General features: G+C 47.6%; 1 protein-coding gene across 2 annotated transcripts in view; it reads right to left on the bottom strand.

Annotated features, from left to right (window-relative positions):
- CCDC62 (coiled-coil domain containing 62) overlaps nt 1-23,737 on the bottom strand; it is a 50,785-nt gene extending 27,048 nt beyond the window's left edge. Inside the window, exons 1-6 of one of the 2 annotated variants that reach the window (XM_044275717.1) lie at nt 23,622-23,737; nt 23,334-23,391; nt 19,802-19,973; nt 15,931-16,097; nt 13,303-13,404; nt 11,353-11,524 (exon numbers count right to left, since the gene is read on the bottom strand). In XM_044275717.1, coding sequence (XP_044131652.1) covers nt 11,353-11,524; nt 13,303-13,404; nt 15,931-16,097; nt 19,802-19,973; nt 23,334-23,360 — 640 coding nt within the window. In that variant the 5' untranslated portion in view covers nt 23,361-23,391; nt 23,622-23,737. Of the gene's footprint in view, nt 1-11,352; nt 11,525-13,302; nt 13,405-15,930; nt 16,098-19,758; nt 19,974-23,333; nt 23,392-23,621 lie in introns of those variants that run through there. The other variant, XM_044275718.1, reaches the window with a different exon arrangement.
- Nucleotides 23,738-23,970: the final 233 nt, after the last annotated feature.

Genomic DNA, 23,970 nt, shown 5'->3' on the forward strand with positions numbered 1-23,970 from the left:
GAGCATTTTCTGTCCAAGTTCTCAAACAACCCCCCCCCCCATGTGCCGGGCCCCTCACAGGTAATATACGTACCCCGCTCCCAGTGCCGCTCCAGGTCCCAATGGCAGGCAGAGACGAGCCTCCCTAGCGTCACCCACGATGCTAGGGAGGCTCGCCCCCGTCCCCACCTACCATTGGCTGTTTACCGAAGGGGTGACCCTGCGGCGACTGAAGATGCCGGACGGCGAGTAGCTCCCCACCTTTCCTCTGCATCCCTGCCACATGAGGTTTAAGGTTAGTTCCCCTCATTTGGTCTCGTGGTGGGAGCCCTTATTCAGGGGGCCTGTCAGGTTTCCCTGTCCCCTTCCCCCCTGTCTCTCCTGGGGAAGGGGTCTTCTCTCCACATTGGGGGGGCCCTTGTTCCCCCCTCTTTATTAGCATTATCCCTGGCCACCCCCTGCCTCTCGGGCCCCTGGTGCTCCGTCTCCCGGGCCCTCTTCTACTTTAGTCCCCAGCTTCTGCCAGGGACTAGGCCGCATCTTTCCTTTCAGGACAGCCTCTGGCTGGCTGCTTTTCCTTTTTTCAGGCTCCCAATCAGTCCTCATGTCCTCTTCCAGAGAAGACTCCCATCCCTGAGCCTGTTTGTGCGCAGTGCCTTGCCCCCAGACCCTCTCCGGAAGCCCTGACCAGCCCCTCTGCATGTCCCCATAGCTCAGTCTTATCAGAGGTACCTTCAAGGTAGGTTCTCTGCATTTTCAATTTGTGGCCTTGCCCTTCGGCCTGGCGTCCACCCCAAGGTCTTTACCAAGGTATTGGCTCCCCTGGTTGCACTTCTCCATGCCAGGGGAGTTGCCATAATACCCTACCTGGATGATCTTCTGGTGAAGACTCCGTCTTGGGAGGACAACCTGTCCAGCCTCTCCATCCAGAGGTGTTTCAACAGCTCTGCTAGCGTTGGGGAATCCCAGACGTGGATCTCTTCGCCTCACGTCTGAATCACACGCTCCCACTTTACGTCGCCAGGTCTCGGGATCCTCAGGCTCTGGCGGTAGACGCCTTGGTACTCCCGTGGTCCCAAAGCAGTCCCCTGTATCTCTTCCCTCCCCTTCCGCTTCTTCCTCGGGTACTCAAACGCCTCAAAATGGATCGGGTTCCGGCGATATTAGTGGCTCCGGACTGGCCCCGCAGGGCATGGTAGGCAGACCTAGTCTTCCTGCTCGCCAACGCCCCATGGCGGTTACCTCTGCGTCCTCCTTTCTCAAGGTCCGCTATTCCACCCGAGTTTACCTTGGCTTCATTTAATGGCGTGGCTGTTGAGGCCACGGTCCTGAGGTTCTGCGGTCTGTCTGAGTCAGTCATCCAGACTATGCTTCATGCACGCAAATCCCAGTCAGCCAGGATTTACCATCGTACCTGGAAGGCCTATTTTGCTTGGTGTGAATCTGGCGAGGTTAACCCTCTCCTTTTTTCCATCCCTATGATTCTTGCCTTTCTTCAGGCCGGCATTGAGAAGGGTCTCCGCCTGGCCTCCCTCAAAGGTCAAGTCTCGGCCTTGTCTGTCCTTTTCCAAAAGCCCTTGGCTTCCCAGGTTAGACTTTCCTTCAGGGGGTGGCTCATCGCGTCCCTCCTTTCCTTTTCCGGTGGAACCCTGGAATTAAAATTTGGTCCTAGATACCCTTCAGTCCTCTCCCTTCAAGCCCTTTAAGGAGGTCTCCCATTCTTATATCTCCTTTAAAGTTGCGGTTTTATTCGCGATTACTTCCATTCGCAGAGTCTCCGAGCTGGCGGTGCTCTCGTGTCGGTCCCCCCTTTTTGGTTTTTCACTGGGACAAGGTTGTCCTGCGCCCAGTTCCCTCCTTTCTTCCCAAGGAGGTTTCTTCCTTCCACATTAATGAGGAGATTGTCCTACCTTCGTTCTGTCCCAACCCCTCTCATCCCAGAGAGCGGTCTCTCCACTGTCTGGATGTGGTTCGGGCGCGTCGGCTGTATATCCAGTTAACGGAGTCCTTCCGTCGATCTGACTCTCTCTGTCATCCCTGAGGGATCACATAAGGGTTTACAAGCCTCCAAAGCTACCATCTCCCGCTGGATTAGGTCAGCTGTCAAGGAAGCCTATGTGACGAAGGGTCGTGAGCCCCCTTCCGTTGACCGCTCACTCCACTAGGGCGGTCGGGGCATCATGGGCGGTCAGGCATCTAGCCTCTGCTTCCAAGGTCTGCAAGACCGCCACCTGGGCCTCTGTTCACACCTTCTCCAGATTCTACCATATTCATTCCTTGGCCTCTGCTGATGCCAGTTTGGGTCACAAGGTTCTGCAAGCGGCTGTGCGCTAGGTTCTTCCCATGGCTGCTTCTTCCCACACCTGCTTCTTCCCACCCTTGGGGACTGCTTTGGGACGTCCCATGGTGCTGTGTCTCCCAATGCCATTCATGAGAAAACTGGATTTTTGTACTTACTGTAAAATCCTTTTCTCGTTGGATGCATTGGGGGACACAGATCCCACCCTTGTTGTTTTTTTCTTCATTCAAGTTTTCCGGATTTCCCAGGACCCTTTGATAATGGTCCTCTTTCTGGTTTAGGACATGTTGGCTTCACTGTTCGTCTGTTTTTTTGATGCTCCTACTGCTTTCGGACCAACTGGTTAGTTTAGTGTCTGAGCAGAGGGTATAGCCCATCTGGGTGGAGCCAACACTTTTTCTTTCTAGTGTCAGCCTTCTAGTGGCAGCTGGGCATTTAACCATTGTGCTGTATCCCCAAATGCATCCAACGAGAAAAGGATTTTACGGCAAGTACAAAAATCCAGTTATTCATAGGCACAATGTATGATTATGAAGACACCTGTGCTGTGTGTGAGTTTATAACGATAGAAAACCATGTATCTGTATGTGGTAATGCTATAGCTTCCTAGGAGAGGTATATATATTTTTTCTATTATTTTTATTTTATTTAAAACCATATTTAAAGACTATACTATAATAAATAATATGTAATCATATAATAATAATAATAATAATAATAATAATGCCTCATTACATTGAGAATAGTGTTTTTATTTTCTAAAACCTGTTAATGCTTAATTTATAGACACAGTACATGATTATGGAGAAACCAGTAATATTTAACGTATTAGCTTTCTAAAAAAAAAAAAAACACAGTCTCAATATAATGACATAGACTTTTCTTATGGGATAAATGTGGAAGAAAAAAATCTGAAGAAAAAAACTTCCAAGTCTCTACTCAAACCTGGGATCTTTACATACAAAACCAGTTGCTTAACCTCTAAGCAATAGCATTATCACATAAGAGTGCATGTTTTTGTCTATACAGCAGTGATATAGATATCAGCTTTCTGAACAGATCTCAGTGTAGTGAAACTGTAGTACAGAGTGTGTATAATACACATATATACAGTAGATATGTATAAGCCAGGACATAGCTCTGCCCTCAGCCAGCTGTCTTGCCCTGTCAATCAAGGGGAGGGGGTCGTGTGCAGAGCACAGGGGGTGTTACACAGCAGTGTGCAGAATATCCTGCCCCGCCTCTGAGTGCTCAATTGCTCATTTGCATATGAATAAAAACACTGATATTTCTGCAGCCGCTTAACATAGACAAAAGAAAGGTAGTTTTTTTTTTTTTACTTTTATATTGCCAAAAGTGAAATTAACAATGATACAAACACTCTTCTCATTAAATACAGAGTAAACTTGCATGCCATTTCCATATTCTCAATTTCTTTTGTTCTTTAGTACATAATAAACTTAATACAGAAACGATTTTGCCATTATTTCTAATTAGCCAATGCATTTTCCCAAACCCCTAAGTTCTCTGTCTAGCATAGCATCAAATAGTATAGTTAGACTTCCCCTCTAAACCATCTGACCCATGTTCCCCCGAGCCGACAAAAGTGCTTGTCACATTCTCGAGGGAGTGTGTGTTGACTCGCACCAGTATAGGAACGTAAAAGTTCCATTTTTAAAATGTTTCCGTTTGATTATCCAAGTACGGTCGTCAGTAATTTACTTCCAGAAAGGTGGTCTTGGGGACTGTGGTAATGAAGGCAACATTGCTTGTTGCTATACAGAGTGTCCGTGATCAGCCTGTGCCTACACAGAATACCATATACACATGCTACTGATGGAGGTGTGGTAAAAGACGACAAGCACAGTCTATGCAGTTTTGGTGAAATCTCCTTTTGGCTTATAGAGGTTGTGCAAAAATGGGGGGGGGGGGGGGGGGGGATTACAGCGAAGGAGCCTAGCAGAGCATCGCAGGCCTGGAGGAGATGGAGTGAGGAGCCAGCGCTGGGAGGCAGGTAAATAATCTTCCGTTAACAGATCCCTCCCTCCATTTTTGTACAACCCCTTTAAGTTTCAAACAGCATATATGAAAGGGGTACAGCCAGCCACACTTTCAGGTTTCTAGATGCAGTTTTGGAAGCCAGTATCAGGACTGGATCATAAAAGGAGAGAAAATATAAAAGGACAGATATGACTATTCCTCTTTCTCATCCGTCTCATTGGGGGACACAGGCAATGACCATGGGTATAGCTGTTGCCGCTAGGAGGTGGACACTAAGCACACAAAGTGTAAGCTCCTCCCTCTTCAGCTATACCCTTCCTGCAGGGACCAAGCTAATACGTTTTAGCTTAGTGTCTGTAGGAGGCAGACCTTCCTGCATTGCAGGTCTGCCGATTTACTAATTTTGTCTGTTTTCTTTTTTTCTAGCGGGAAGCTTCAGGCAGTACAGGTAAAAACTGCCTGCCCTCTCAACCAGGAGACAGGAGACCAGGGGGTCACCCAAACCCCCTGCTCGTTCCCACTCTCTAGGAGAAAAGGAGGACCAAAGGTCCCTGTAAAAACCTCCGTCTCCCGCCAGCAAGCACATCACCACGGCCGCCCCAGCAAAAGTCCCCTCCGTTTCCGGTGTATCACGGGGCTTCGGCCCTTCAGGTGTGCAAGGCGGCAACCTGGTCGTCTTTGCATACTTTTTCTAAGTTTTACAGGGTGCACACATTTGCATCTTCTGACACTTCTTTGGGGCGCAGAGTTTTGCAAACAGCGGTTCTCTGATTGGAAGGGGGATTGTAGTTATGCCCACCCCCAGGGACTGCTCTGGAACTTCCTACGTCAATGCCTGTCCCCCCCAATGAGACGGATAAGAAAAATTGGATTTTTTGTACTCACCGTAAAATCCTTTTCTCGTAGTAGGCATTGGGGGACACAGCACCATGGGTATATGTCCAACTACCACTAGGAGGCACTAGACACAAAAAGTGTTGGCTCCTCCCAGGTGGGCTATACCCTCTCCACAGGCACGAGGCTATTCAGTTTGTACCAAAAGCAGTAGGAGAGAGAAGAAAAGCAAGGAACCAACAACTCCCGTACCGGGAAAGATCAAGAGACCAGCCCGGAGAAGCGGAAGAAAAAACATAGGGAGGGATCTGTGTCCCCCAATGCCTACTACGAGAAAAGGATTTTACGGTGAGTACAAAAAATCCAATTTTCTCGTGCATGGCATTGGGGGACACAGCACCATGGGACGTCCCAAAGCAGTCCCTGAGGGAGGGAAAAGAAGAGACGCGCCACCGGTTGGGCATACAGGTGCAGGAGAACCATGTGACCCAACGGGAAAAAACACGAGATGGGCAAGAGGTTCCATAACAAGGAAGAAACCTCAGAAGAAGCAGGGAAGACTGCCAGCACCCCAGGACAAATGACTGGAAGAAAATCCCAAATGCAAGAAGGTGGCAAAAGGAAACAGAGCGCAGCCAAGGGCTGGAGAAAAAATCAGGACAGCACCGCGTGGTGAAACTACCCAACGCTCTACATTGTTCCAGACCCAAAAAAACCTGTGGCCATCCCCTGAAAGGCCAGGGGAGAAAAGAAACAGGGAAGCACTGAAAACCAAACGAGTGGGGGAGCCATAGCAAGGCTCACATGTGAAGGGAGGGGACTCCCCTCACCGCAAGGCCAGGAAAGAAGCTAAGCGCCCCATGTAAAGGTGAAAACCCAAGGCTGCTAGAGGAAACCGCCAACCCTGGAGAAGGAGGGGGTTGTAGGTAAAAAACCAGGAAAAGAACGATAGCTCCTGCGTCCCCAAAAACAGGAGACGAGGCGCAAGCCTCCGAAAACAAGATATCACCGTGAAGCGTAAGACCAGAGGAAACACTGGGCATGTGAAGTAGCATGGAAAAAAGAAGCCAGATACAGGCCAGGCAACCTCGGCAGGACACACTGGACTGAGAGACATGGGAGTAGAAGGAGAGCACTCCAAAAAACCTAAAGAGGAAAGGTCCTACAACAGGAGGAGGTCCCTCCCGAAGGAGACCATACGGTGGAACTGCAAACCGCAGCACTAAACCACTCAATACCAGGTACTTGACGTGGGAGGCTGGAAAAAGAGACACAAATCCCAAGAGGACCTCAAATGAACAGGGACAGGGACTCCAGAAAGGAGTACCCAGTATGGGCTCACAAGGAACCAGAAGCTGAACCACCAGAAGACAACGCAAGCCAGAATATCCAGGAAAGGCGAAAAGAAACCACCATAGGGGAAGGGGCATAGGCCATGGACAACTAGCCGTACCAAGAATATTGACCAGCAAACCTTAAACATTGTCCCAGAGAGGGCAAGTACAGCAGCTCGGGATGTACCACAAAACGACAGACATCCATAAGGAATGCAGAAGTCGCCATGAAAAAACCGGGGTAGCCTACATAGAAATGTAGAAACCAGCTGCGACCGGCATACAGAAAACTTCCAGGGGGGAGAAAGCACCAGACAGGTGCAGACGACGGCAAGGTCCAAGAGGACTGCCCCTCCGCCATGTAGCACAACTAAGCAGAAAATACAAGGGAATACCGAAAACACCTGGACCCAAAAGGAACTACGGGGCCCTGTCCGATACCAGAGCAAGCAGCTGAAAATTCAGACAGGTGTGTGTGGCGCTCAGAGGTCCTGTCCTTGACCCATCAGGGAGGACGTCCAGCAATGATAAAAGCCGTGGACCCAGAAGGATTCCGTGTGGCGGACATCCAGCGATGACAGAAAACCGCAGCCGCGGCCGATGCCACCAGCTACGTGTCCAAACAAGGTAGAAGATCCAGTGGAGATCCTTGTACTTCACCAGGAATGGGCCGCTCAGCAATTAGGAAACAACGCGAGTACTCCCCTATAACATGGGGTAACGCGGAGCACAGCATACCGTAGTACCGTAAAGAGAAGGCAAGAGCAACTACAGCACGAAGGCCAACAACCACCTGGCCACGGAGTAGGGAGCGTGGTTGAATGAGGACCACCCGCCGGATCAGACAGATCAGTCATATACTGGAGCTACCAGAAGTAGCAGTAGACCGACAAGGTGGGGGTTGGGCTGGCCCACACCTGCCAGACATGGAAACCATGCACACGCTGAACGAAGGGGGCCTGGTGCAGACAGTGCCTTGAGAGGTAGAAGGAGACCAATGAGCGCGACAGTAAAGGAGTGGCAGATGTATGGAAGAACCAAATGGATGGAACCAACATCCGCAGCACAGATTAGAACCCGTGGGCAGAAAACACCCAGTGATACAGAAACTGTCTGAGCTACAGACCGCACCACAGGGCCCAGCGCTTGGGGTACTACAAACACACGCCTAAAATATGGGCAAAGTGGCTGCATGTTGCCAACTAAGGAGAGTGGAAACATAGCCACAGCATCTGGGAATGAGACAGCATACGGAGGGTACAGGTACACAACCTGTAAGGTAGAAATATGGCTGTGTTAGAGGAACTACATTTAAGATCGAAGCAATGTGGCCGCATGGTGCACCCTAGACCCAGAGAGGTGCAACAGCAACCGCGTTAACAATGGAACCCAGTAGGGCCGCACGGTACCACAAAGAACAAGACAGGTGCACACCACAATCAGGTAGGTGCAATGGCAACAGAAACAGGGCCGCATAGCACACCCTAGAAGCCAGACAGGTTGAACGGCTGCAGCATCGGAGACGGTTCAGGGACTCTACCCATGAAGGGAGTAAGATGGCCGTTTGGTGCACACTATGATGAGGTAGGTGCAATGGCCACGGCAATAGGAGGAGGCCTCAATATCTCGTCCTGTAAGGAGAGAAAATGCCACATGGAACACCATAAAGCCGGACAGGAGGAACGGCTACCGCATCCGGAGATGGCTCAGGTACTCCACCTGTTAAGGGATCAAGGCGGCAGGGAACAGACAGGTAACTGAACCGGACAGGGGCAATTCTACGGCAATTGAAAGTGGCCTCTATATTCCGCCCGTAGGGAGAAATGTTGCCGCATGGAACACAACAGAGCCCGCCAGAGGTATCGGCTACAACACCGGTGATGGCGTAGGTACTCTACCTGTGAAGGAAGCAAATTGGCTGGGAACAGACAGGCGCAATTGCAGCGGCAATTAAAGGCAGCCTGTATATCTCGCCAGGAAGGGAGAAATAGTGTCGCATGGAACACCATAGCGCCAAGCCAGGGGAATCGGCTACAGCATCAGGAGATGGTGTAGGTACTCCACCTATGACAGGAGCAAAGTGGCTGGGAACAGACAGGTGCAATTGCAACGGCAATTGAAGCGACCTGTATATCTCACCCGGAAGGGAGAAATAGTGCTGTATGGAACACCATAGAGCCAGCCAGGAGTAATGGCTCCTGTAGGTACACTACCTAAGAAAAGGGGCAAGGCGGCTGTACAATTGCTCTGAACTCACCAACCTACAGGAGGCGATAGCCGAGCTAACCGCTTGCCCAGAACAGGAACTCCCTGTAATGAGGTAGAGTGGCGAACACCAACACCAGGATGGGAACCCCACGGAAACACTCTCAAATGTGTAGAGGATAACCCCTGGTATAGGGGAACCAGGAAGGCTTGTCAGGGACAGCCTATGGCAGTGGTGCAGGAACCCCCCTGTTAAGGAGAAGGCGTACGTATCAGACACCGGGTAGGTGACTCAGTATGCTAAACACGGGGACGGCTGCCTTACCTGTGCGGTTGAATACCTGTGCGGTCAGGGGAGCACCATCCGAAAATCCACTAGAGGGGATACCAACCCTGTTTAGGTAGGAGAGGTTCCTCCGTGCACGTAGTCTTGACCTCCCAGAGGGCTTCTATATGGAGGAAGACCGCCTGATGCTCTGTTCCGAGGGAATCGGTGCAGAGGTGTCCCCAGAGGCAACGGATGGGGTGACAGGAAGGATTCGTCACCAGCCTCAGGCCTGTCCTGGGGGGGATCCGAGGATGCCGAGGAGGGGTGGGACCCCGTTGAGACCACCCGAGGGTGTACTGTGAGCTACCCCTCGCCGAACCCGGGTGCAGGTACCCCTAACTGAGCATGCCCCATCTGCAGGGAGGACCCTGGGAGGGCAGAGGTGGCCGCAATTTGGGTTGGTAGCGTTCCAGCGACACTGCCAGGGAGAGTCGGCCAAGGTTCCCATGGCATTGACACGGAGGGACCCATTCATGGGGAACCTACACAAAAAGATTGTTCAGGGAAAACAATGGGATCTGGGAAGAGGTACTGCACACCAGCAGGGACAGGATGACCACATGGCAGCCATTGTAGACAGCGGACGCACGTGAAAACACGTGGCGACCGAGGAGCTGTTGGGAGAAGAGATGCTCAAAAAGCAGCCAGCAGAGGCTGTCTATCCTGACCCGGACGCAGTGTTCCCCCAAAGAGGTGCAGCAGCAGCTGTTCCCCAAAAAAGAGGTGGTCAGTAGGGCTGCAGGGGACATGAAGCAATCGAGGGGTTAACCACCCCCTCCAACAGAAAAAACATGTTAGCCCAGGAAAGGGTGAGGAGATAGCTCCTCCCGAGGGCCGGGCGGGGCTCAGAAAAGCCCGGGAAGCAAGGGGGAGGGGCCGGGAAGATTGCGGCCTAGCAGGCCCAAAAGCCGGGGCCTCGATTTATGAGGTGGCCGGGAATGGAGCAAGGGGGGCGGGGCGAACCGCGGCCGACAGAGGGCCCACCGAACCATAAAAATAGGTGAGTAGGGTAGGGGGGGAGAAGCGACACCTGGGGATAGGCAGATCAGGGCAAACAGAGCACCTGGGAGCCGGGGACAGGCCATAGAAGATGAGGCCTAGTCCCGGCAGAAGCCGGGGACTAAAGTAGCGGGGAAGCCAGGGAGAGACTGTGGCCAGGGAGGAGAGAAAAGACCAACCGAGGGGGAAAAGAAGGGAGGAAAAAAATGAATATAACCCCCCCAGGAGGGGGAGGGGGTTGGCTAGGAGGAACGAAGAGGCTCCCCAGGACCCCCAGCTAAGGTGGATCCCATCCCCCTGGCCACAGAAGGGAACCTAACCCTGGGGCAGGGACACAGGGACAGGGGAGTATACTCACCATCCGATATACTCACCATCCGATGTCTTCGGGCGCAGCACGGTCACCCCTTCGGCAGACTCAACACGGGAACCGTGGGAATGCCGGCAAGCCACTGCGGATGCAGTCCGTGGGGACTGGGTGACCGGCGATGGTACCGAAGTACGCGCCCGCAGGGGGGGCAACTAAAGTGGAACACGATGGAGCCCCAGCCTGCAGCAGGTATAACGGTGGAAAAAAAAAAAAAACGACCTGCGGAAGAGAGAAAAAAAGAATAAAAATAAACAGCAGAACCTGCAAAAAAGCAGGACAGGTCTGCCTCCTACGGACACTAGACTAAAACTGAATAGCCTCGTGCCTGTGGAGAGGGTATAGCCCACCTGGGAGGAGCCAACACTTTTTGTGTCTAGTGCCTCCTAGTGGTAGTTGGACATATACCCATGGTGCTGTGTCCCCCAATGCCATGCACGAGAAACTAGATTTTTGTACTCACCGTAAAATACGTTTCTCTTCTGTTCATTGGGGGACATAGCTTTTTTGTTTATGGGCCTGTGGGGTTCTGGGTTTGCACATAATGTGATTTTCTTATGTCTGGCTTCTCCTACTGCTTTTGCACTAAACTGATTAGCTTGGTCCCTGTATGAAGGGTATAGCTGAAGAGGGAGGAACCTACACTTTGTGTGCTTAGTGTCAGCCTCCTAGCGGCAACAGCTATACCCATGGTCAAGGCCTGTGTCCCTCAAAGAGCGGAAGAGAAACTGATTTTACGGTTAGTACAAAAATCTAGTTTTCAAATTCCCTCCTGGGTTTTGCTTTCAAAACTGCATCAGGAAACCTGAACATGTGCTGTACCCTCACGTGCTTATTTCAATTAAATAACAAAAACACAGTTTTTTGCTCCCAGAAGGTCAAAATACACCATGGAGGTAGAAGGTCCACAGCATGGTTTACACAGATCGAAATGGACCTTGTACTGACATTGCAAGAATTGTTCAATTCTGTGCCTCTCAGAGATGAGGGGAAAAAAATCTCATACCTTTCAGCTTATCAAGTTCAGTCTTCAAGCATTTTATTCTGAGCTTCAGTCCTTGCATTTCTTTCATAGCTGAGGTTTCTCTGTGCCTTGTCTCACGTAATGCTGCTTCCAGGTCTTTAAATCGAGAAGTGAACTCTGAGATGTGATTGGTCGCTTCTACAATATCTTTGTCCTAGAAAACAAAATTGCATATTGCTTGGATAGGACAACAAGCAAAACACTTCACTGGGCAACTTGTTAATAATAAAATTATTTTAATGTACCACTGACATGTACGTGCATCTCCCAGTACATGAAAATAGATCAAACGTGGTATAGCAAGGTCCTGTTTACATCAATGTTATTGCTGTTGTTGAGAGAAGCTAAAATGCGGCACAGCATCCATTGCACGATGGACACTGACTTTGCCAGGCGGATTCCAATCATGAATAATGGGTCCATTAGGTTATGCCAAGTTGACGGTCATCTTACCGGGAAACACAGCCAACATCCTTTGGCTACAGCAATTATGTGCCTGTATACCGCACGTGATTGCTGCAGGCAATCTCTGGTCTCCGCAATATACAGCAAAGGATTGCTCAGCCCAGTCATTGGCTGTAGTGATCAAGTACAGTTTACAGGCACGTCACCACTTCACTGAGGAAAATAAGGCCAGACAGGGAGGATGGAGTGCTGACGCTGGAATGGGGGAGGTTCACGATAGAAAGTATAACTATTTTTAATTACTCTAATTGGTTGGAACTCCAACAACCCCTTTAAGGAGGACCTATCACCTCTCCTGACATGTCTGTTTTAGTTACTACTTGTAATTTCTCTACTATTACTGTTAGGCCCCTTGCAGACGAGCGTTCCTCCCGCATTGAGTCCGCATCGCAGCTCCTGCCTGGCCTGACCTCCCAGCACTGACGGGATTCACATAGCATTATATTGATTTATGATGCTATGTAACCCTTACAGTTCTGGAATGTATTGGATAACACTGGCAGCATGGGAGTTCAGACCGGGTGTGCGATGCGGACTATCTGCGGGAGGAACGCTCATCTGCAAGGGGCCTTAGAAGTTTGTGAATCAATCAACAGCAGTCTGTAATAAAGGTTGGTTACAGGTGCATGGTGGTAGGGGGGCATATGCCAACTAGGGACATTGGTGCAATCTCACTCCACCACTTTCCCTACTTACCCATGCCCCCTTGCAGCCCTCCTCCCCTCTCCATAGACTTTTGTGTGTGAGGCTGGAGAAGAGAACTACTAGAGATAAGAGAGTGAGTGAATGGAAAGAGGAGGGAAGCAGTCCGAGAAGCCCATGAGGAAAAAATTATTTATTAAGGTATCTTACAAAGTTATATTCACCCATACTATTCATTTATAAAATCTTGTTTATAACTGGAGGTATACTTTAAATCAAAGTAATATATAATGCAATATTCTCTATGGGCTGCATTACACCAGCAGATTATCTGACAGATTTTCTGACTAATCATTGGTCAGATGGCAGTTTACACACACAGATATTTTGTTATGCACACAAATGATTGGTCAGAAATTGGTCAGATAATCTGTCGGTGTATCTGACAGCCCTAAGTGTCCTAGGACAGTGTTTCCCAACTACCAACATGCTTGCACACCAAAGGCTGTCCAGGCATGCTGGGAGTTGTAGTTTTGCAACAGCTGGAGGCACGCTGGTTGGGAAACACTGTCCTAGGAGATCAGCCACGTTTTACTTCTTGTCAAATCCTGTGTCTGGCTCTACAATAACTGGCTGCAGCAGGAGCCTCCCCATTTGTCCTGTCTGCAGTAAGACCATGTTAGCTGATGTCTTCATGCCATGCATATTCTATGCACTCAATTTGTTTGCCCTGCTACTGACCGATGTAATGTATCAGCATCAACTCTTTTGAAAACCAATTAAAAAATAATTAGTAAATATTGGTTAGCAGGAATAGAACATTACCTTCAGCCTCAGTAAAGTGGAAAGCTCCTGTTCTCTGGCCTTTAATCGTCCCACCTGGGCAGACAACTCCAAAACGGAATCATTCAAACTTTGATTTTTTTCCTATTAATGCAGTTTAAATAAGTGCAGACTTTTAGGCAATTAGAAATAACATCATTACCAAGTCCAGAAGTTGAACTACACAAACTCTACTCACAAAACTACATTACAGTCAAATCTCTTCTATCCTGCTACTGTGCATTTACGTTTCACAGCCCCCTTTCTACATGGTCTGATTGATCCTTCTGTTCTCAGTAGCTCTGTTGCGCACAGCAGATCAGAGGATGGAGAGGGGGAAAAGCATGCGAGGAGGGCAGCTCATACAGTTGTAGATAAGATTGAATGCACAGTCAGTCAGTCAGTCAACAGGCAGTTTGAGAGGGGGAAATTGTACAGGCTGTGTACAAGAGTAGAGAGAAATCAGGACACTCACATCACCACCACCAGTCAGTACAAATGAGAAGAGATCCTTCATGGGTTGTAAAAGGAGATATCACTACAGGAATGAAGCTATGTCGATACAAAAGAGCTAGCGAAGATCCAGCATGTATTGCTGAAAGGGACACATCCACGAGAAAGATCTGAAACTGGAAACAGGTTGCAAACTGAATTTCAAGGAGTTTGAAAGTGAAGGAAGTTAGTGCAGCCTGAAAGTTAGTGCAACTTTTTTTTATTTTTACACAAGGCCACCTCTAAGAATCATCTTTACCATGTCAGAGGTGTCCATAGCCTTTAACCCCTTCAACCACCATGATGTACTCATACAGCATCGGTGGTTGAGTTAATGTATGGACCAGGTTGCTGCAGTGAACCCTCTCCATATGCGGTGGGTGCCGGCTGTATCATACAGCAAGCACCCAGCCGCAATGACGGGGAACAGCGATCCCGGTGAACCCCGTAGTTTAACCTCTCAGGTGCCGCGATCCACGCCGATAGCAGGCACCGGTGAGGCAAGAGAGAGGGATGAAGCTCCCTCTGCCTTCCGATCGGAGCCCCCACAGTGAAATCGCAGGGCTTCGATCTAGCGATCGACCGATTATCGGATTTACCGATGTTATCAGCCGATATTCAGTTATCTGTATCTAACCTTGCCGATAAAGCGCGCTATCAAAGAACAGCCTATATGACAGGAAGCTGCGATCAGCGGCAGTTAACCGCAGCTCTCAGTCAGAGGCAGGGTGCCCCACCCCCCCAAGGATTAAAGTAATTGGTGGCAGTGGCCACAGGGTCCCCTCGCCTCCTCTTCATTTATGGTGCAGTGGAAGTTGTGATCAGAGCCCCAGCAGTGTAATCCTGGGGCTCCGATCGGTTACCATGGCAGCCAGGACGCTACCGATCCCCTGGCTGCCATAGTCAGCTCCCTGCTGCTGTGTGTACAGAGCACAGGGCAGCAGGGAGAGTGTGAAGTCCTATTCACCGTAATAGATCTCTATCAGGGTGAATAGGACAAGGGATTAAAAGATCCCAGGTGCTATATAAAAAATAAATAAACATATCACATATTGCCACGTTCGAAAAGTCCAAACTATTAAAATATTAAAAATCAAAATCTCCTGTGGTGAACGCCATAACAGAATATTTTTTATTTTTTTTTTAAAACAAAAATGCACAGAATATCGGTATAAGTTATCGGCCTGAAAGTTCACAGGTTATCGGCTCAAAAAAAATAAAATAAAAAAAAATAAATATGAGTCAATCCCTACTTCGATCAGTTAACATGGCAGCCTGGATGCTTGTGTAGCCTTCCAGGCCTGCCATGGTAAGCTCCCTGCTGCTGTGTGCACAAAGCACAGCGCAGCAGGGAGCATGTGAAAATCCTATTCACCCTAATAAATCTTTATTAGGGTGAATAGGACAAGGGATCAAAAGATTCCAGGTTCTAGCCCCCTAAGGGGCCTAAATAATAAAAATAAACATTAAAATATTAAAAGTTTAAATCACCCACCTTTACCTACATATAAAAATATATTAATAATAAACATATCAAGTATCTCAGCATCCGGGAATGTTTTAAAAAAATCCTGTGCGGTGAACACCTATTTTCTTTGTAACCCCCCCCCCCAAAAAAAATTGAACAACAGTGATCAAAAAAATAGTACCAATAAAAACTACAGTTCGTCCTGCGAAAAACAAGCCCTCATACAGCTCTGTGGATGGAAATATAAAAAAAATATGTAAGAAAATGGCAATGCAAAGAAAATGTTGATTTTTTTCAAAGGTTTTTATTTTTAAGTAGTAAAAAAAAAAGTATACAAAGTTTGGTATTGCTCTGTATTCATATTGAGCCGCGGAAAAAGAACGTCATGTCATGTCAAACGTCATGTGATGTCAAAATTTTTAAAAACCTTAGCGTAGTTGTGTTTTTTTTGTAGTTTACCCTCACAAAGATTTTTTTTTCCTGTTTTCCAATAACAGACATGGTAAATTAAATGGTGCCCTTAAAAAACACAACTTATCCCACAAAAAATAAGCCCTCATATGGCTATATGAATGGAAAATTAAAAACGTTATGGCTATTGGAACGTGGGGAGGAAAAAAACGAAAATCCACAACCAAAAATGGGACCGGTACTTAAGGGGTTAAACTTACCTCCAAGTCTTGACAATGGTTGTTTGCTTCTGAGGCTTTGAGACACACTTCCTGAAGTTGCTGTTGGGTATTCTCCAATGTCGTTTTCCGATACTGCTGTTGTGTTTCCAGTAATTTTATCCTTTTAGTTACTGATCTGATTACTTCATTCCTTCTTTGAAGTTCATCTAAAGTAAGTAACCACACCACACACAGGGTAAGGTCATTCTGTCTTTCTCAAGCTGACCCAAATGTTAGTGAAGGTGCAGAGATGAGTACAATACTTCATTATATCTTAGCGGGAGAGACATTATACGTCAGTATACTGTATTTCAGGGGGACATATTCCCCTGTGACCCAGGTTTATTGACGTCGTACTGGTGGCCGCCATATTTCGTTTGTTGTGTAATACACCTGTAAAAGGGGTGCTGATTTAGTTTTCGCCATCTGTGTCTGTTTCTATGAGACTGCATCCTCCAGAGAAGAGGAACAGAAGCGAGGAGAAATCTGCATTGTTAAGAGGCATGGGGTAAGTCTTAAAATCACACAGGATATGCAAACTTGCTGTACAAACTTGGTCTTTATTAAAAATATTGAGTTCTGTGACAAAGGGTTAACTGGTTTTCTAATTGTGTGACTGGTACTTTCACTTTGTACCATCATCTAATAACCCTCATCTCTAAACTACTAAGGCCCCTTTAACACGAGCGTGACAGATTAGGTCCGGATGCGTTCAGTGAAACTCGCACCACTTTGCAAGCAAGTTCAGTCAGTTTTGTCTGCGACTGCGTTCAGTTTTTTCCACGCGCGTGATAAAAAAACGGAGGGTTTACAAACAACATCTCCTAGCAACCATCCGTGAAAAACACATTGCATCCACACCTGCTTGTGGATGCAATGCGTTTTTCACGCAGCCCCATTCACTTCTATGGGGCCTGCGTTGCGTGAAAATATATAAATATAGAACATGCTGCGTTTTTCACGCAATGCAGAACTGATGCGTGAAAAAAAACGCTCATGTACACAGACCCATTGAAATGAATGGGTCAGGACTCAGTGCGGGTGCTATGCGTTCACGTCACGCATTGCACCCGTGCTGAAAACTCGCGCGGGCGAGATTTCCGCGCGAGTGCAATGCGTGAAGTGAAAGCATTGCACCCGCACTGAATCCAGACCCATTCATTTCTATGGGGCTGTGCACATGAGTTGTGAGTTTCACGCATCACTTGTGCGTTGCATGAAAATCGCAGCATGCTCCTCTTTGTGCGTTTTCCACGCAACGCAGGCCCCATAGAAGAGAATGGGGCTGCATGAAAATCGCAAGCAAGTGCAGATGCGGTGCGATTTTCACGCACGGTTGCTAGGAGACGATCGAGATGGGGACCCGAACATGGTTATAAGGGAAAATAATAGCATTCTTAATACAGAATGCATAGTACAATAGGGACGGAGGGGTTAAAATTTCTTTTAACTCGCCTTAATCCACTTGCTCACGCAGCCCGGCTTCTCTTTTGTCTTCATCTTTGCTGTGCACGGGAAAAGGACCTGTGGTGACGTCACTGCGGTCATTACATGGTCCATCACATGATCCATCACCATGGTGATGGATCATGTGATGAGCGCAGTGACGTCATCAAAGGTCCTATTCCTCAAAAAAGAAGACAAAAGAGAAGCCGGGCTGCGCGTGCAAGTGGATTAAGGAGAGTTAAAAAAAAATAATTACATGAGAAAGAGGCCTAAGAGGTCATAAACACTTATTTAAGCCACATTCTAAGGCTACTTTCACACTAGCGTTTTGGCTTTCCGTTTCTGAGATCCGTTCAGGGATCTCACAAGCGGTCTAAAACGGATCAGTTTTGCCCTAATGCATTCTGAATGGATAAGGATCCGCTCAGAATGCATCAGTTTGCCTCCTTTCAGTCACCATTCCGCTCTGGAGGCGGACACCAAAACGCTGCCTGCAGCGTTTTGCTGTCCGTCTGATGAAACTGAGCCAAACAGCACAATAGAAAACGGATCCGTTCATGACGGATGCACGCAGTTGTATTATTGTAACGGAAGCGTTTTTGCAGATCCATGACGGATCCGCAAAAAACGCTAGTGTGAAAGTAGCCTTATCCGTAATTTGAGTAATGAGTGTTTATAATCCGTAATGTCAGAGAGCAGAGATAAGGAGCCCGTCAGCTCCCTAAGGGTACTTTCACACTTGTGGCAGTGTGATCCGGCGGGCAGTTCCGTCGTCGGATCCACCGCTGACTGAAAGCATTTGTGAGACGGATCCGGATCCGTCTCACAAATGCATTGCAAGGACGGATCCGTCTCTCCACTTGTCATGCGGACCGACGGATCCGTCTTGTACATTCGGCGCTAATACAATCCTATGGGAAAAAATGCCGGATCCGGCGTTCAGGGAAGTCTTCAGGTTTTTTTTTCGCCGGAGAGAAAACCGTAGCATGCGGCGGTTTTCTCTTTTGCCTGATCAGTCAAAACGACTGAACTGAAGACATCCTGATGCAAACTGAACGGATTACTCTCCATTCAGAATGCATTAGGATAAAACTGATCAGTTCTTTTCCGGTATAGAGCCCCTGTGACGGAACTCTATGCCGGAAAAGAAAAACGCAAGTGTGAAAGTACCCTAACTGTCGGAAAAGACAAAAAAATCCACAGGCTGCTACTAGAATAAGGGCTCTTTCACACCTGCGTTCTTTTCTTCCGGCATAGAGTTCCGTCGTCAGGGCTCTATGCCAGAAGAATCCTGATCAGGATTATCCTAATGCATTCTGAATGGAGTGAAATCCGTTCAGGATGCATCAGGATGTCTTCAGTTCCGGACCGGAAAGTTTTTTGGCCGGAGAAAATACTGCAGCATGCTGCGCTTTTTGCTCCGGCCAAAAATCCTGAAGACTTGCCGCAAGGCCGGATCCGGAATTAATGCCCATTGAAAGGCATTGATCCGGATCCGGCCTTAAGCTAAACGTCGTTTCGGCGCATAGCCGGATCCGACGTTTAGCTTTTTCTGAATGGTTACCATGGCTGCCGGGACGCTAAAGTCCTGTTTGCTATGGTAAAGTGTAGTGGGGAGCAGCATACTTCCCGTCCGTGCGGCTCCCGGGGCGCTCGAGAGTGACGTCAGGGCGCCCCAGGCGCATGGATGACGTGATCGCATGGCACGTCATCCATGCGCATGGGGCGCTCTGAAGTCATTCTGGAGCGCCCCGGGAGCCGCACGGACTGTAAGTATGCCGCTCCCCCGCTCCTACTAACCAGGACTTTAATAGCATCCTGGCTGCCATAGTAACACTGAAAGCATTTTGAAGACGGATCCATCTTCAAATGCTTTCAGTACACTTGCGTTTTTCCGGATCCGGCGTGTAATTCCGGCAAGTGGAGTACACACCGGATCCGGACAACGCAAGTGTGAAAGAGGCCTAAGATATGTACAGAAAAAAGAGCTCCATATTTGTAATAAAGACCAATGTTTTTTATTAGCTCAAAATGAGTACAATGCAATAATTAAAAAAAAAATGCCCCCAAAGGTGTACATAGCCTTTAAGTCTTATTCCATAACATATACTGTGTGAACTTAGCCTAAAACAGCTTGTTATAAGCAGAGTCTATGAGACAAATATGTCAGCTTGTCTATATCATTTTCAGGTTCTTTCATATGTATAGAGACTCTTTTATATGAGCCAACGCCCAGGCAATTATCAGGAACAGACCAATGATTCTCTGTGCTGTATAAAAGATGTGATCACCCAATAAACAAGCATTTGCTCATTGTCTGGTTGATCAGAGGCACATTGACATGGGCCAGCTCTCGAGAGTGAGTGATAAATAGTTCCCTACTGTGTATGAAGAGACATTGGTACAAAAGCCTTGGGATCCATACTTTCCAGCCTGAGAACATGCTGTCTATCATTCTCCCAAGCGATCAGCTGCCTCTGATGCGCTGACACCATATCATTTAGCTCCTTGTCTCTATCTTTAAGCTCGGCGATCAATAGTTGTAGCTCCTTCCTTTGCTTCTGAATTGTAGAATTTTCAAGATCTAAGGAAACAAACTTGAGAGAGAGCAGACAAAAAGTAACAGAACATGAGACTGAAATCCTGCGCATATTATAGAAGTCTATACTGTCCGAGTACAGCACGTTGTCACTGCTGCAGACAACCTCATGAAAAGTGCGTGCTATATTGTGAATTATGCCATCTATTATTACTTTTTATATCCCTAGCGTACCATAGGCCGGGTTCACATCACCACTTTCACATTGGCGTTTTGATTTCCGTTTGCGAGATCCGTTTCAGGGCTCTCACAAGCGGTCCGAAACGGATCAGTTTTGCCCCAATGCATTCTGAATGGATGAGGATCTGCTCAGAACACCAAAACGCTGCCGCCTGACGATGCTGAGCCAAACGGATCCGCCCTGACACACAATGTAAGTCAATGACACAATATGGCACAATAGAAAACGGATCTGTCCTCCATTGACTTTCAATGGTGTTCAAGACGGATCCGTTTTGGCAATGTTAAAGATAATACAAACCGATCCGTTCTGAACGGATGCATGCGGTTGTGTTATCGGTGCGGATCCGTCTGTGCAGTTCCATGACGGATCCGCACCAAACACGAGTGTAAAAGTAGCCTTAGTTTTCTGTTCTTCTGATCCGTCAGAAGAACAAAAAGATAAATCTATTTTGATCCTGTATTTTGAGCACCCGTTATGCTCATTTTGCATCTGTATTTTTCAGTTCTGTCTGAGATTCTTTATTTTTGACAGGAGAAAATGTCAACAGATGGAACTGACAAAATCAGATGCAAAATGTGTATAACAGATGCTCAAAATACAGATGAAAACAACGGAAAACTAAACGGTGATGTGAACGCCACTAAGGCCAACGTATTATAGCGCTGTAACAAGTCTGTTACCAGTCACATCAGTCACAATGGGCTCCAAATCTAAGTTTTTTGTCATGAACACTAGGACAATTTTATAGAAAACCAATTAACCCCAGAGTGCGTTTTTAGATTGTGGGAGGAAACCCACAAGGAGCAATTTGATACGAGCAGTCCACATCCCTTCCACAAAAAAAAAAAAATACAGAATATGTCCTACGGTGTGCCTGTCGTGAAAAAACGACTCTATCCCCTGGCTTTTCACCAACATTATGCCTGCTTCCAGGCTTAAATCTTAGTAAATTTGCTGGGGCCCCTGTTCTGCCTAACAGCGTTAAACTGGCGGTGGAACTAAATACTGTTGCACAGCTGGTCGAATAAGGGACTTTTTTTTTTACAACTAAAATATTTGCAAGTCTTTTAATAAATGACCCCCATTGTGAGCGCAGCAGTTATCATCCGGCCGATTCCAGCATATTTGCCAGGTTGTGGCCGGATCTCTGCCACTCCCCATTATAGTTAATATGTCTGGACAGCGGCACTTCAGCTTCCGGATTCTAAGCAATAGTGTAAAACTAGCCTAAGGGCTCATGCACAGGGAAATATTTTTTTTCTGTATCGTACCGTTTTTGGGCGGCCCATATGCGGAATTGTTCACTTCAACATACCGTACCCCTGCATACCACTGTGACGTGCAAGCAGTCACCGCTGCAGCTAGTCATTGTACTCAGTGTACCCGGACATAACCCCTTCTTTCCCCACCCAGCCCCTCTGACATGAGCATTGGAGCATTTCATGCTCTGAGGCTCTCCCTTGCATGTGCTGAATCGCGCAAGAAAATGGCTTTTCTTTATTAGATCCGGTGATATACCAGGTCTCTGCTAGTCGGACCTAACAGTGTTCCCGGTGATGTCACCGACACTAATGGGCGGGCTTTAGCGCTGCCCAAGCATGTAAAACGGCTAGGGCAGCGCTAAAGCCCGCCCATTAGTGCTGATGATGTCACTGGGAACACTGCTAGGTGGAAGCCTCCGCCTAGCAGTGTAAAAATGTAAACAAAAAAGCCCTTGCCCTGCACGATCCAGAGCAGGGCATGGGAGACCATCAGAGCTCATATCAGAGGGGCTGACTGGAGGAAGAAGGGGATATGTCCCTTTAAGGACAGATATTAGTTATGTCACTGCTGCATTTTGTAAAAGAGCAGCGGCAGGAGGACTGGACCAGCGCTGCAGAAAGGAGTTAGTATTAAGGCATCACGCACACAACCATATTTTTTTTTCCACATATGTTCCACTTTTTTTTTTGTGTGGATTGGATATATATTATATAACTATACATGTCAAAGAAGCCACACAAAATGCCGACAACACACTATGTGCTGTTTGCACCTGTATATACATCCCACAAACAATAAAAATAATAGAACATACCCTATTCCTGTACGTTTTGTGGACAATAATAGGTATTTTGACATTGGGGCCCACGGAAATTGCTAATCAGCAAAATACGAATACAGTCCATGATGCATCCTCATTTGGTCCACATTTTGCAGCCACGTATAGGATGTTCTATCACTTTGTGGAACAGACATATGGATGCGGAAAGCTCACAGATCATTGGATCACGGACCCATTGAAGTCAATGGGTCTCGAAGAAAAAAAACGTGGATGGCACGCAGACCACATGTGTATTTTGCAGATCTGCGATTTGCGTACCGCAAAACCCATTCAGTCGTGTGTGTGCATGAGGCCTAATTATTTTTACTTTAGGCCATTGGAGGGCGTTTCCAAGATTTTTAAAGAGGACCTGTCACCACTCCTGACATCCCTATTTAATAGCTTTATGCATTCCCAATGTAATAATTCTGGAGCATCTAGTCTTATGTCTGTATGTTGTGCCATTTCTTTATTATTTATACTAGAAGTTATGAATGAATTGCTAGCAGTCTGCAGTAAGGGTACAGAGGGGAGGTAACCAGTTGGGGTGGTGTACCTGCACAGACTCGCTCTATCCAATAAGTGCTGCCATTTTCAGACTGTGCAGGTACACACCCCCAACTGGTCACCTCCCCTCTGTACCCTTACTGCAGACTGCTAGCAATTCATTCATAACTTCTAGTAGAAATAATAAAGGAATGGCACAACATACAGACATAAGACTAGATGCTCCAGAATGATTACATGGGGAAGGCATACAGCTATTAAACGGACATGTCAGGAGTGGTGACAGGTCCTCTTTAAGTATCTCAGACAGCCCCTACAGTACCCAGGGGGTCTCCTCCACACCTCACAGACCACTATGAACAGCCAAGATCTTTTTCACCTATTCTGTTACGTGACGCTTCAAGCAATATGGCGCATGCATCGACAACACAAGTGAGGACCAGTGACAATAGTTATTGATGGCCCCAGTGCATTGCCTAGTTGCCAAATCTGCCGGGATTGTGCCAAGTTTTCAGAGACAATCCCAGCGAATTCAGCTTTTCCGGCGGTCTCGTCACCTTCTATTAGATTTAGGATCTCTGTACCTTCGGGGTGGAATCTGAGGAGTTCATGAGGGCTGGGCCGCATCACCACAGGGACACACTGTGAGAAGAGAACAGACAATGATTGAGGCTCAGGAGACTGCTAGCATTTCATCAATGAACAGAACCTGGACCCAGTGCAGACACCAATCTGTCCGGTGCCCTCCTAGTCTACTACACATGTACAGCCCGTGACTACTAACGCATGCGGCAGGTAATGGTGCATGTTCACATGCAGCACCATGAAGATACAGATAACTACCCCGCCCCCATAACGTATCCTACACTTACCTGCAAAGTCCCTACCGCTCCAATTCCTGTACTAACGCGAAATCACGTCCAACTTTAACCAAGTCTCGCGAGATGTGATCCATCATTAACGCGACATTGTAGCGCCCTCTGCTGGCAGCTCGGCCAACTGCACGGAAATGATGTCAAGTATTGTTATGACCTTTCCTGGGCATAAAGAGACTGAATGGTGGGTGACTCGTGCACATTTCTCGGTGTTATGTTAGAAAAAGGTGCTTCCATATGATGTGTTCGTTCACTTTGCGCTGTTTTAAATAGTGGAGGTGATTTATCAAAACTGGTGTGAAGTACAACTGGCTTAGTTGCCCATAGCAACCAATCAGATTCCACC

This window comes from Bufo gargarizans, chromosome 1 (genome assembly GCF_014858855.1).
Source record: "Bufo gargarizans isolate SCDJY-AF-19 chromosome 1, ASM1485885v1, whole genome shotgun sequence".
Taxonomy (NCBI): domain Eukaryota; kingdom Metazoa; phylum Chordata; class Amphibia; order Anura; family Bufonidae; genus Bufo; species Bufo gargarizans.